Source organism: Falco biarmicus, chromosome 11 (assembly GCF_023638135.1).
Source record: "Falco biarmicus isolate bFalBia1 chromosome 11, bFalBia1.pri, whole genome shotgun sequence".
NCBI classification, from domain to species: Eukaryota; Metazoa; Chordata; class Aves; order Falconiformes; family Falconidae; genus Falco; species Falco biarmicus.
This window is the reverse complement of record NC_079298.1, coordinates 8,849,779-8,865,074: the sequence shown is the minus strand read 5'-3', so window position 1 is coordinate 8,865,074 and position 15,296 is coordinate 8,849,779. Positions and strand designations below refer to the sequence as shown.

At 39.5% G+C, this 15,296-nt stretch overlaps 1 protein-coding gene across 3 annotated transcripts in view; it reads right to left on the bottom strand.

Moving 5' to 3' along the window:
* Window positions 1-15,296, bottom strand: part of GLIS1 (GLIS family zinc finger 1) — a 211,102-nt gene that overhangs the window by 95,037 nt on the left and 100,769 nt on the right. For all 3 annotated transcript variants that reach the window (XM_056356532.1, XM_056356534.1, XM_056356533.1), the window contains exon 4: window positions 10,835-11,936. In XM_056356532.1, coding sequence (XP_056212507.1) covers window positions 10,835-11,936 — 1,102 coding nt within the window. The remainder of the gene's footprint in view (window positions 1-10,834; window positions 11,937-15,296) is intronic.

The window sequence follows — 15,296 nt, the reverse complement described above, 5'->3', positions numbered from 1 at the left end:
ATGTGGTTTTGTTGAGAGCACCCCACACTGAGTCAGGTCTACTGCTGTTTTTCTGTGAGTGCAAGCAAGTATCACAAGGTAGGTCTCTTGCCAGATCCCTTCTCCTTGCAGTACTAGAATGTGTTTTCAGGCATCACGACCTATGCCATTCTAGGAGTAGCCCCTTGAGCCTTGTTTTACCTGGAGATGGTGTGCTCGAGATCATTCCGGTAAATGGGTTGAGACTCTCTCTTTATAAGGGAAAGCAAAGCAATTCCTACAGCTGGCTAGCTCCTGCACAAAGGCAGACAAACATAGTTGTACCCATTTTGAAATCAGGGGAAAAAAGTGCAGGATTTGCTTCACATGGGTTTGAAATATCCTGACTTACAAGTCACAGTGTTGACGACACACCTTTCTCAAACCTTTATGTCTGTGCCTCTGGGTGTTCTGAAGGCATTATAGTGAGGTGACATGATAACCTGGGATCGCAGAGGCTGGGCTCAGTGACCCAGATGGCCCTACTAGTTCTGCCTTGTGCTTTCCTTTTTGTAATACTCCATCTTCCTCATTCTCTCGCTGCAACAGAGTGAAATCATATCAACATGGACACAGCAGATTAGTTTTACAAGGTTCCCACCAGTCTGACATTCATCAGCTTTCTAATCTAATAGTAACACAATACCCTTTACAAGTACATGTTGAAGCAGCATGCTCTCAGCCTGAGCCCAAGGACTGCAGGTTAAATTGATACCCAGGCCCTGCATCCTACCAGCCTCTGACTGACTAACGTTATTTCTGACATTCCCAGGGCCTGGCAGCCCTCCACGCAAGGGTTAAAGGAAAGTTGTAAGCAATGGTTCTAAAACACTTGGAAGAATCTCCTTGAATCAAAACCATTTCATAAAAGGCTCTCTGCCAGGCAATAAAGTATTTTTGATGGACTCTTATTTTATCATTACCCATGTAAGAAAAATGTATTGCAAGAATCCCAACACAATTCAGGGAAGTAATCATTTGCAGATTTAGTAGGCATTCTCAATTGGCAAAAATGAAAGATTTATTGTAGGCATGATGAAACAAAGAGCAGTTGTGCAAACTTTACTGAGCTGGATTATGAGAACATGCTTTTTCCATTTCCCACTTTTAAATGCTTTGGATGCAGTTTCAAAAGACAGATCAAGATCAATTATTTAACACTGCAGCTACACTGTACCTGAGTGTAGGATCTCTTCGCACATATGTTATCTGTACACACCAATAAAAGAAGGAGATCGAGGGAAGACACTACTGTAGACAACAAAAGCAGACTTTGAAATAAAACTCCTATTGTTCCTTGATTCCACGATCAGCCCACGGATGGAAACAGAAAAGTCAGGCAACGACAAATGTCTGTGATATAAGTGCACAGCTATTTGAAACTTTTGACTTACCCAAACACAGAAAATACAGGTGTCCTTGAGACAGAATAAAGGGTGCTGAATACTCTGTAATGGCAACATTTTCTTCGAAAGCAACTGCAGAGCTGAATAAAATCACTGTATTGCATACCCTTACTCACTGGAATCATGCTCTGAAGTAGAAGGGACTTTCTGGTCAGCAAAGGTGCATAGTCTCATGCTGACTTTAATAAATAGGTGGAATAGAAAACACTTTGGGAAGGAGGTCTTTTTCTTGCCTTTTCTGCCAGGCACTCGATGTGTGACTTTTGGCACTTTGTGGCTGAACCATTCTGGGCTTACATACCCTGGTGTAAATTCAAGGTTTCTTTACAATTACCCTAGTGTAAACAGGGACAGAAAGTAGCGGAGTAATCTGCCTTAACCCAACTGTATCTGGAACTTGGGCACAAGAGTTTTAACCACACAGAAAATGGCATAGGGAGGCAGAAGCTTGAGGGAGCTTTGAGATTCTCAGCAGAAAGAAACGTTAGAGATGCAAAATCGCATTATAGATGCATTACGTTACTGGCCTCACTACCTCACTGTGATTATTCACCCTCACTGTGCTCCAGAGAGATTTATTTCATTGTACTTGTGAGGAAATGGAGATCTAAGGTCAACATTTCCAGAAGTGCTGATGAAATTTCAGTTACTCAGTTACACACTGTCTGGTTTGAGAAGAGGACCTCAACTTCAGAGGTGCCCTATTACAGTGGGGCACCACGAAAATAACGCTAGCCAAAACCAGGGCCTGCTTTTGAAGATCTTGCTCAGTGTGAGTTGTCAGACGCCAGAAGATCAAGTTTGGATACATTTAGTTTAAATAGCACATTATTTTTTTTACAAGGCCCGCTGGGCTACTTGCTAAACAAGTGAGTGAAGGTTTCAGAATCTGGCCCATTGTGAAGCCCAAACCAACACAGACGCCCTGCGCTGTGGAAAGATGTTTTTTTGTATCTCACCTAGTTGTTAAAGGCTAACTGTTGCTGGTTTGCCCCCAAGTAACAAACAAATGCATCACATTTAGAACTGAGATCCAACTGCATAAATGACTGTATAAAGTTTTTAATGTGCACTAAATTCCTCTTTCTCCCCTGGGACTATACTATACAGCCTCTGTATTGCTTGCAAATGCAGATTAACATTTTTATTAAATGACACATGTTTCACTAATACCGAGTATTAAAATGTATTGGCCTAATAAGAAACATTAATGAGTATATCGTTGGCACCAGTTTTAAACAATATTTAATTTTACTGCTTTTTAATTTGACCAAGCCTTCTGCCAGGTGATTCAAACTATTTTTCCTTCTTGAGGTTAATCACTGTTCAGAAAGGCTAAATCACTGAAAGTTCAGAACAGTTCCGTGCTGTTTTTAATAATCCCCATAGAACACATACATAGAAATAAAATAAAGCCCAGCACTTAACCTCAAGAACACAATCACAAAGGGTTTGTTTAAAATTTTAGAACTTTCAAGCTCCCACCTTCTAAATGACAAGGCAAATAATATTGAGATGCATTTTTTTTTAAAAAAAAAAAGATATTTCAGGGAGAAAAAAATTCTTCTCTCACTGCTCTTAGATATTAAATAACTGCAGACAGCCTTCAAATCACTGAACGCAGCCTTCTTTCCCAGATCTTCTGAAGACAACTCACCCTGCCAAAATGATGCCGGACCCTGCAGAATGATAGTTTTAGGACTCAACTGCTGGACACATCTTTGAGGCATTCTTGAGGTGTATTAAGACATTCCTACAGGAAGCAGTTAGCCCACTATTATATTTACTGCTCTGTAAAACTTATGACTGGAGTGGAGAATGCATCTGACTAGTTGAGGGTCTATCACTTTACTACTGTGCAGATTCATATAGTGAAAGTGACGGACAACTCACTCCCAGACAGGATATATAGTGAGAAAGAAATCTTGTCACACTTTTGTTACATGGGAAATGGCGAGCTACAGAAATCCTTAAGAGTTATTACAAACCCAGTGCTTAGAGGCTGGAAAGTCTTCCCCTTTTTGCATCTTCACATGTGATTATTTGATAGAATTCATTGATCTGTATGGCAAAGAAAGTGATCTTGTGGTGCAGCTGGAATGAATTGGGAGTTAAGAGGCTGCCTGCAAGGTATCTTCAAAAGGTGATGCCCCATGAGAGGTTTATAGTTCTGTGCTGAGACTGGGGTTTGAATAAATCTGCATGTGGAGTATCATCCAAAGCCAGGCCACAGCAGAGCTGGAAAAATTCTGAGTGTCTTAAAATGAGAAAGAATCACTATTTACTGAATTCTGTGGGACAAGAGGATAAAGATAAAAACATGGTATCGAGATATAATTTTTGTGTGCAAACTGGGCAAAAGGAAGGGAAAGAAGCCTAGCAGAAATTTTCCAAAAGACCTGGGAGACATGCCTAAAAATCTGTCTAGCAACCAGACATAGGTCACAACTAATAAATTTCACTTTTCTAAGCTGGCCATACTTTAGCCTATATTATTTGACAAAGAACACAAATGACTTTGCTTGGTGTGGAGGAGCTCTGACACGACTACCTCTATGCTACGCGCCACAATGGTGCCAGACAGAATAGTCACTGTGGAGAACCTTCTAATAAAATGTTTCCTTCCTTTTAGATGTTCTCTGTCAATCAGACCACTGTTAGGAATTTTTCAAAAGCTCAGAGTGTTTAGGATTCTGACAAATACCTGCTGCTTTGTAGGAAAAAGGATCATTTTCCTTCTTCTCAAATCATGTCACAATTGGAATTGTAAAAAAATATGTATATTTTAGTAGTCAAATCAAAACACCAAAGAATGAAGAAAAGAGAAATCAGTCCAGGATGAACTGAAATATAATTGTTTGGGGGACTGCACTAATAAAAACACCGAATAAATCAAATGGGGAGAGCTTTTAAACAACAAAAAAAGAGTTTTTGTTTAATGCTTTTTCATTCTGAAATGGAAAGTAAAAAAAATATGGGCTAAAATATATTTCATTATTTCCAAAATAGTATACTGTTTAGAAAATGCCAACGGTAGCAAAAACCTCCAATCCTGTTCCCTGTCCTCCCATCACTCTGTTTTCCAAATTGAAGGTGACCCAGATTCACTAATAGTTTTCTTCTCAAAGCTCTGTTTTACAATGATACTACTACTGGTTTGAAAAAACTGGCACGGAATACCTAGCATATTTGCTAATGTGGAACATGGAAATGAATATCCATTCCTGTGTCACAAAGCTATCTGTTCCCTAAACCACTGTCTGCTTAGTCCTATCACCTTACCTTCAGCAGATACTAAGTATTGTTAGGTGAAATTATCCAACACTGAGGACCATAATAGTGGTAATTAATTACCTTCTATCCTATGGCAGTGAGTTTCATAGGGTGAGTACCCACTATGTGGTGGTGATATTACTGTTACTATCCCACTCTGTTTCCTACTTAAAAGACTGAATGAGCAGCAGTATCTACACACAGTGACCAGCTCGGCATAAATATGCCAGGAAAACTTCAGGATAATTACGTTTTAAACAGGTCCTGAACTACCTAATAATTAATCACGTCAAATGAAACAAAACCTTGTGGAATTAAACGCTCTTGTAGGATAAAAAAGTATGTATTTGAAAGCTCCCTTCCATGGAAGTTCCATGCTATACCTCTAACTCCCATATTCCACTTATCAGATCTCTTCAGTGTCCTGTATTAACATTTTTAAGGCACACTACTAAATTTGAAAACCATTCTCAGTGCTGGCAGCAACAGTTGGAATTTACTTCATTTGTATTTATTCAGATTTATGCGAACAAAAAATCCTGAGAGCATGCCAGCCAGACCTAACCCATATCAAACCGCTGGAAAATAACAAAAAGACAGCTGACTCCACTTGGTCAGAGCAGAAGTCCATCTGGCCCAGCATCCTACACCTTTTTCTATCAACCTGATAAAGCAGATGCACCTCACAGAATGTCCCGAAGGTCAGCAGTTCCTGGGAAGCTGATAATCTCTCAGGGAAAACCCTGGCAGCTACTGTCTCTGCAGCTCAGCCCAAGAAGGCATGTCTGAGGCCCCTAAAGGCACCATACCATTGCGCTGTACTTGTCTCCACTAAGAACGGCAGATTTGCATTTCTGTCCTACTGCACTGAAACATAGGACAATCCCAGCCACAGTGGAATCTGGACCAAATAATTTCTACAGCTTTTGCTTTGCAAGATCTGCTGGTGTAGAGCTCTCCTGTGGACAGACAAAGAGTTCAAATTCACCAGCTGCCACTGGGCATGAGCTGACACAGTGCCAAGCCTAAAGCCATTTGCCAGCAGGCCCTCCAGTGCTGGTGCATGCTTAAACCCATTTGTACTGTCCTGTAATCTGTCGTGGTTTTTGTAAACAAACAAACATTGTATTTTCACAAAACCGCTGAACTGATGTCTCCCTCTCTAATCAGAGTGGTTTTAATGCTGCAGTTCCTTGAGAGTATCGGGAAATGCCATCAGAGACCTAATAAAAAGAGATCTCTGGTGAGGCAGCTTTGATAGAATGGATGTTTCCTACTATTGACTTCAAAGGAAAGAAAGTGAGGCCAATATTATTGGTTTTTTAAAGCACTCCTTTGGCATCAGTGCATGACACCCTCCACTCCAAAAGCTGAAAATACTTTCCAGACTTCCACAACATTCCCTTGAGTCAGGCATGGAAACCTATTGTTTATGTGAAGTAACTCAAAAGCATGTAAGCTGGTGCATGCAGACCTATTTTCCTTGCAGATGCAGGATTGTCCCTCAGACTCATCTGTAGATGTAGCCTGTAGAGATCTCATTACTCACCATGCATTGCTAGACACATGCTCCCCACTGACCACAGACAGCATAATACTTGCTATCTACAGAGAACAGAGATTCCGCATTGGTTTCCTTAGCAGCAGAAGCAATACTACTAATCTGCTCAATAGGCGCCTTTCCCCCGTAATTGTAATGTTCAGGTTGCTGCCCATGAAGTTTTACAAATGTAGCCGAGCCTTCTGATGAAAGTTTTCACAGGTTTATGACATGTTAAACCACCTGCGTCAGAGATGTACAGTAAAAATAAGAGGAAGTACAGCCAGACAGCTATCTTTTGTGTAATCTGTACAGAAATCTGTTTCATAGGTAAATGCAAATGGTTAGTTTGTGCGATGTAGTGATTTGAACACAAGATCTGCATTGGAATGCTGGAATTGCCTAAAGGTGCCTCTAGGCAAGTTACTTATCTCTTCTATGTCTCAATTTCCCCATGTGTAATGCAGTACCTATAGCGTCTTGCCCTTAGGGATTCAAAAGACCTGACTACAAACAGCACAGGTGCCGAATTTCACTGTACAATACAGCATCCAAATCATTGCACCAAGGCTATTCCCAAACTGATTATGTTGCAAATATACAAGAAAAGATTCTGCTTCAAAGTCTTAACTACCTAGGCAAGTACACAATGTGACAGACAGGTCTAGAATATACTCAGGAGGCATTTGATTCTTTGAAATACATGAACTGGAGACATGAACAATGGCTATTATCACTGTCGATCTCCCTTCATGGATATCACACATATTACGATACCAAATTTCTATAAACACTAATTGCATATGTAGAATTATGTACAGATAAATGTATTTATCTCAGTCATGTCTGTGGAGGCCTGCAACATAGGTTCCCTGAGCACATATGCATGCAGTGATGGGAACTTAATTTTCTACTCCCTATGAAGCCACAAGAATGCAAAAGGGTAAACTATTAAGCCAAGTATGGATTTGCCCAAATCAAACAATTCCAGACAACTAAATGAACAGCTCTATATTTACAATTGCAAGCAGAGGCTTAAACTAAGGATGCAATATCTAGAGATCAGCAGGGTTCTACCCACTAAAGTATTGGAAGAACTGAAAGATAGAAAAAGATGCATCTATGAGAATATATATATATTTTTAGAATAAAACCATTTAAGCTTGCTAATTTTTGCTGTCTCAGACAATCAAAATTCCAATTGTCTGGGACATCAAATCTAAAAAAGCATGAAATTAATCTTCAGAAGTTAAAGTCTTAAAGGCATTGCATCATTATTTTTGTTGGATATATTTTTGATTATAATGCAGATGAACCCCAAATTTAATAAAACTAAAATAACATGAGTTAAGTATGAAACATAACAGGATATTGCAAAGAGATTAGGTAGTTTCCTTTAGACTACTTGCAGAACCCAAGGAAAAACCAAACTGAGGGACACAATGACGAGAAGGCACCACTTAATTAGAATATTAAACAGAATATGAAAACAGAATACTCATAGTACCGGTTTTGGCAAGGAAACACAGCAAGCAGGATATGGACCCAAAACATCAGTAGTTCTCTACACTAGATACTGTTTTGCCTGTCGACTCGTAGTAAAGAAAGAAGCAGGCTAGCTAAATTTAAACCAGCTGTAACGATGAGAGTGTTACAGTTGGACTGAAGGAAGCTTACCTCATGAAAGTATTGTGGAAACTGCTGTTGGAAAGATAATAAAAGGATTAACTGCAGTTTTAGTGAACCATTTACTTTTCAATCAAAATGTCTCATGTATTTCCTGTTCTCAAGTAGCTTGAATTCCAAAATTCCTTTGTCTATTACAGTACATAGTAGCAAAGCCTGTCATAAGAAATTAATAATTTTACATGGAAAAGTACTTTTATGTATGAGGGTGGGGTGCTGCTCACTGTTAGCTTCTCCTGAGCAGTTCAATACATAGTCAGCCAGTAATCTTACAGAGGGGAACAAAATCAAGGGCTTAAAAAGAAAATACAATGGGTAATTGTGAACAGAGAAAGAAAATCTCCACTACAAATACCAAGAGATGTAAAGTAACTTTAACAGGGCTACAGCAAAAATGAAACAAAATCTCAGACCTCTATAGACAGAGAATGAATTGCCTTCCTAATTTGCAGGAATAATAGCACAATTATTACCACATCAAAAGAAAAACCATCATTTAAAATGACATGACATCACTGCACAATGAAACACTGCACAGCAACCCTTGTTTAAAGTGGAATGGAATTCACTGGGCAAATAATCCCTACTTGATATTAATAACTTTAAGGAGCTGTGTTGCAGCTTTGGATCTTGTCCCTGCCAGATCAAGGACTTTCCAGGGTAGAAAACTAAATTTGTAAAGACAACATATTTTTCACGTGCTTCCTTGGATCCAGCTTTACTTCACATAGGATTCCAGGTTGTAACATTTAATACATGGATACCTCAGCTGACAGTGGAAGGCTCTTACTCTGGGAATAGAAGAGTTAACTGCAACTTCTGCAATGTAAAACTCCTAATTCTGATTGGGCCATTCCATGTATGGGAACAACTACAATATCTGCTCAAACAAAACAGATCTTTATGTACTTATATGCCAAGGCTATATACATGTGCCATGAAGGCTGTCTGCAATATCAGGTGCAAAGGTTTTTCCAACCTATTCACAATATTAAGCCTTGAGATGTTATCAAAAGCCAGTTCTTTAACGCAGATGAAAATAATTGAAAGTTGGAAATTTTCAGCATTTGCTAAGATATTACATGATTTACTGTCTCTGGTTTATCCAGTTTCCTGCAGAAATGGGAATGTAACATTAGAAATCTGCTATACAATACCTGTCAAATATGCATTTGGCAGAAAAAGACAAAAGTTCCCTCACCCATGGAGGGAATGCTGAATCTTTCAGCATCATAGTAAAGCTAATCAGGGTTTCATATTTTAAGTATTTCTTTTTAAAAGTGTGAGATCAAAGTGGGAAGAAGACTGACCTCATTCCACATGATAAAAACACTAAAACCAAAAAGTAGGCTAAAATAAAACCTGTGAGTATGCTTTCACAGCTTGCTTATGCTTTTGTTTGGAAAGAAGCAAGTAACTTGCATTATCCTTTGATGATTTATGCCCAAATAAAAGATATACATAGGAAGTTAAATTCCTTTGTACTTTTACAAATTGTGATTGAGGTATTTCTGGAAATGAGCAAGTCAGTTCTTTCTCTCAAAGGAAAAAGAAACAGGTAAGTCTTAGAGTATTTCCATTTTATCTTGGACAACTCGATGGTGTTCTCTAAATATCTGCATTGTTTCCAGTATTGTTTTAGGGAACACCCACTGAACATTAAGATAATCATTCTTCATTTATCCAACAGAAGTAAAAAGATAATCAGGATGACCACTTAGAGAGAAAATTTTTCTCTGTAGAACATTTTGAATACTGTTGTTTTCTTCCTTCTCCCTTCCATAACCATTGCAGATCAGCAAGCTTTTTCTTGACTAAATGGAAAAAAGTAAGCTTTTTACATAAATATTCTGTCCTATTCCCCCATAGAAAGATACAGCTTGTCATGGAAAAGTTTGTCTTCATCTAACTTCCTTACAAGCATTTTCCATTATACTATTCTCTGATCAAAACAATAAAATAGACATATAGTAAAAAAATCTGCCTATCAAGAACCACAACCTGCTGCCATAACCATTCCCTTTGTTTGTACTTATTTGTGTGTATGTGCGTGCATGCACGCACGTGCGCATGTGGGTGTTACAAACAAGACTTTCCAAATTTCATGGCCCAATTTGGAAGCTTATGTCAAACTTGTTTTGCTTCATCTGTTTCAGTCAGGGTCTTATATCATTGTTGTTTCAAACATGTGGAAAGCTTAATGGAAGTAATTAACTTTTATTTTAATTTGGCCATATTGTCATCATGGTGGGCAGATGCAGAGATGGTGCTATTCCCAAGATCCTCTTTTTGGAACACTGATGTTGTTTACATCTTCTTGATCAGAAGAGAACAATGGGTTTTCCATATTTTTAAAGCTCTGTTTTGCAAATTAAAAAAGCCCCTAACAACCTTTGAAAATGTAATTAAAGATATTCCTTTAATTCTTTTAACTGTTTAAAATCCTTTAACAAGTTTCTTTTTCTTTTCTAAACTATCATTTGAAAAGTTTGCACTCATAACTCTATGGGTTATTGTTCAGCTGAAGGAATGAAAAGAATTTCATTAGATGTGTTTTATGTTTCTTGATTAAAAATGTCACCCGAGGCTCAGTGACTTTGTTTTACGTTAAATGACTGCTGCGTGCTTTGATCATCACTTTATTAATGCTTTAATGAATATTAAAAAAACTAAAGCACTGTATTAAAAGTTAAGCTCTCAAATAAGGAAACTGAATCTCTTTTCCAAGAACTACAGTATTTCTTACTCAAACACTTCCTTCTAGATTAAGGTTTTCTCCAATTCCCCTTCAGCCTGCTGCAGACTAAGTTACAGGAAAACACAACAATTATGTTGGAATAAGACTGAAAAGAGAGCAAGAAAGAGAGCAGAGCAGTATGTTTCTATTCAAACAAATATATTCCAGACTTACCATGCACTTGTTTGGTTTTTCTCCAGAATGAACCCTCATATGAATCAGCAGTTTGTAACGAGCATTGAAGGGTTTATATCGGCGGACACAGCCTGCCCAAAAGCAAGTGAAGTCCTCTCCTTTCCGTTGATCAATGTGGGTCTTTTCTATGTGTCTGACCAGTTCGTCTTGTTGGTCGTAAGTGGCACTGCAGTCAATCCACTGACAGACCTGTTTGCCATTGCTGAGGTCCTGATCGTCCCCATCGCTGGGCTGAAGGGACTTCGGAGACATAGAGGCGTGTAAGTGAGGCAGTGGCCCTTGAGTCTGGGTTAGTTGCTGGTGTAGATGGTAAGGCGGAGGCAGCCCCTGATGATGTCGGAAAAGATCAGCAGCAGAGGAATAATCATCAGCTGGTTCTTGTTTTAAGAAACTCACCTTCTGGGTACTGTGCAAAGTGTTTTGATGAGGAATGCTAGTACCATTCATCATAAGGCTGAGGCTTCCATTCTCCTCAACTTGCTGCATTGGTATCTGCTCACAGTCACTTCTGTCACATTCAGTGGAAACAGGTACAAGACATGCTGGAGGGGAGGGAATACTGCAAGGGTTTCCAGGCTGAGAGCAAGACTGGGGCCGAGAGGATTTTTGAGCACTGTGATGACTGATCTCCACTGGATGAGAGGAAATGCCAGCTGAATTAGTTCGCAGTCCATTCACACAGGTGACCAGTGACGTCTGTGATGTGCGGATGATAGCTGTAATATCAATTCCTTCAGCCGAAGACGGCACAACAGAGATGCATCTCTTCTTCAGATTGCTTGTTTGTAGCCTGGCTGAGTGCTGAGGGGTGCCAAGTGACAAAGGACTCAGGGAGGAGCTATGTTCATTATTAAACAAGTAGGATGAAAGTGAATTTGTAAAGCTATTATTCATTAGGTCTATTTCAGGATGCAGACTACCGGAGGTTCTCAGCTCCATCCCCTCCGTAATCCTCCTATGTGTGGAAGTCTCAGACAGAACCTTATAATCACTCGGGCATTCTTGTTTAATGTGCTGAGCTGGGTGACTTCCATTCAGGCATGGAGCAGCAGAATCTACTGAGTCTTGAAACCTGGGTGACCTGTAATACAGTGTTCATTAAACATCACTAACTACCACAGGATTTATGATTTTTGTATAAGACACAACACTTGTTAAGCCCTGGAGAATGGAAGCACTTGCTCTCTGCTGAATTTTGCCTGTCTAATACAGCAATTAAACCAAAAAAATCTGCAGTGCTTCCTCTACAACCCTTGTAAAGGCAGCATCATTTTACACAGGATTAATTTTACACACTGGGTTACGCACAGAACAGACAATCTTCCCTCCACTGCTACAGGCAGTTAATCAATCACAATCTAGGTTTTCAATGCATAATAGATCGGGCAAAACAATAGCTGAGAATGAAGTTTGAGAGCTTTGGGCATTTTTTAATTATTCAAATATCGGCATTTTCCTCAGAGCACACTGGGAAAATGCCTTGGCATTCTTTTTCACACAAATCAAAAAAGGCTAGCTGAACTTTGCTTACATGTCAGAGAGATGCCTTCCTTCACTAAATTAAACAGGGAAAAAGATCAGTGGGGGAAAAAGGAATACAAAGAGAGAACAGCTCGCTTTCAAGCAGTGGTCCAGAGTTAATAACAGATCAGCTGAGTATTTACTTCTAAGAGGTCTGCAAAAGATAACTAAATAAAGTTCACAACTGGTAGATTTAAACTGGCAGTCTATGCATTCCCATTTCCATTTTTCGTATTAAAGTCTACATGGGTCTGCAAATCAAAAGACTGTTCTGCAGAAGTGATTTTTAATCTTTTTTGGTGTGCACTGAATCCAGTCACTCAGGAAGCAGAACCTCAAGGAACGCCATACAGACATCTCAGAAAAACCTTTGGGAATGCCTTTAGGAAATGTTTCCTCCTAACATTTTCTTCCAAGCAGTTAGCAACTGGTTTATGCCTTAAAATAAAACATTTTATCTCAGCTATAAACATTTACTGTGGATGACCCAACTGTGTGGTTTTTCTTAGGACCAGAGGGTGTTTCTTACATATCCCTAAAGCATGGGAGGGTTTAACCTATGGCTTCATCATGCAGAGATGTGCCAGACCGAGAAAAGGAAACAGTACATCTGTGTGCAAGAAAGCTGTATGTGAACTAATAAACCCTCCAGAGAGGCGCTCCATGGCTCTTTTGCTGACATGTTCCACTTAAATGAATTTTATGCTTTTTTGATGCTAGCACCGAAAAAGCTGAAGAAAACCTGGCCATTTGGCAGCTTGCGTGTGACACAGCAGCTAAGACAAATCTAACACATTTTAAAGCATGAAACACAGATATGTAAGCTATTTTGGACACATAGATACATTAAACTGATTATATAATAAAAATGCTCAATAACATACATTTATTTTACAACTTAGATGATTTTATCACTATTATTTCCATTAATCCACCACTAACGTTAAGACAGGAAGCTGGGACAGCTTCTAACACCTCCTTGGTAACAGCTCTCAAAGAACTAGCAATTATAAAAAACAAAGCAGCAAGAAAAATCCTCAAAAAGATTTATTTCTCGTGAAATTAAGGTTGTCAAAAAATGACACCTGTGTGAGGCACACAACTGGCAACACTGCATTCACTAGTGACAGGTTTCTAGAGCTCAAATGGTTTGCAGCCAGTAGGGCTTGATATAAAAAAACCCAAACTTTAATGTCATGAGAGAAGTTAAATCCCCCACCATTCATTGCTATAGAACAATCAGATCTTGCATTTGCCACCAGAAATTTAAAAAGAGTACACTGCAAAATTTTAGAGGTTTCCATAAACCATTAGTTATAATTTCTCCCTTTAGGTTTGCACAGTTGGTCTCAGGGTAAACTTAAAGCACCTGGTTTTGCAGATGGTAAATTTAAAGAAAAAAACAAACCAAACAGTATTCATACATTATTTTTTAATATTTATAGAACCATATGTCTGTAAAGTATGTGTCATAAGCATACGTAAAAACCTTTTATTGCACATGTTTGGGAAACCCTGCCCTGCTTACTAGTAGCTTCATTGCTCAGTAGAAAGTGTGCTGTTTTGAACTCATTCTGAGAAAGGTTTTACAGAATACCATGCCAGGCACAGTATTTCCTAGTATTTAGTTTCTTCTGTATGAGAACTCTTCTAAATAATTCAGTTTGTATCACAGTTTAGTGGTCCCAAAGCCTCAGGCTAAAGTAAACACAACACACTTCTTACATCATATAAAGCTAAACCAAGCTTTACATTTCAGCCTGTGATAACTGGTGTCATATTATTAAGCTTCACGTAAAACTCCCATTTTGCCAGAAATCCAGGTGAGGAGTTCAAGCTGGAATCAGAGCAGAGTACCTGCAGGATAGATATGAACATCCCTGTCCTGAGAAATACTAGGTTCCCAAAACTCCAAGGGACATTGATCTGCATTTCCAGCGCAAGATCTTACTCAGGATCATATTGCTGTGATGCTGCAGTGCAGAATATAAGACACACACAAGAGGGGAGTTTTGAACCGAAAGGTTCAAAAGCAAATGAGATGAAGGCACTGACTTCATGCTTGCCATTCCCACAGCCATGTCTTATCCATGCTCTGCTTGCATAATGATAAGCACAGGCTTGGTTGTGCAGGTCAGAAGCAAGTCTTTTCCAGGAGCTGCATTTTTCTCTGTAGCACTGTATATTTAAATACATTATATACCCTGTGTTAGTTAACTCTGTTGGGAGAATCTGGCTTTCAATTTCCCAGTGTTTGAGTGTTTGGGTACTTAATGTCGAGGTTGCATTAATGCAAACTTCCTGTATTCCCAGCAGAATTTTGCCATCACTGTTCTAGGGAAAGCCCTGCTCGTTCCTTCCAGGCCGGGGGGGAAGGGGATGGGGGCAGAGGAGTGGCACAGAAACTAAACTGATGTGAGAGGGAAACAAGGTGTCTGGCATCCAACTTGCTGGGTGACTCCTCTTATACGCATTTGACTACGGGATCAGGTTCCAGGCCTGGTACACACAGGCAGTGCTGGGTAAGGATTTACAATTGCTGGACAGTAGCCAAATAGAAATACCTATGAAACAAACAGCCAAGAGGAGAGCAAGAGGGACAAAGGATAGCAGGACAGTGTACAGAGCACTGTGTGGACATGCATATCAGCACGAGCAGCTCACAGAGGCTTCCAGATGAGCAACCCTGGAAGGGAGTGCAGTCAGCAGGAGAATACAACCCACAAATCTCTCTTTGTAGGGAACATCCATGTAACCAAGGATGGACAGTCAGAGGCAACAGAACTGCTGCTTAAGCACATGAAAGCTGAGTGTGAGGACTTTGAAGAGTAACAGCAGCTTCTCAGAGGATACTAAGGCAGTGTTTCCAAAGAGACTCCCTTACGTGGTAATTGGAGCCAGAGCACGAGGCCAGTAGCAC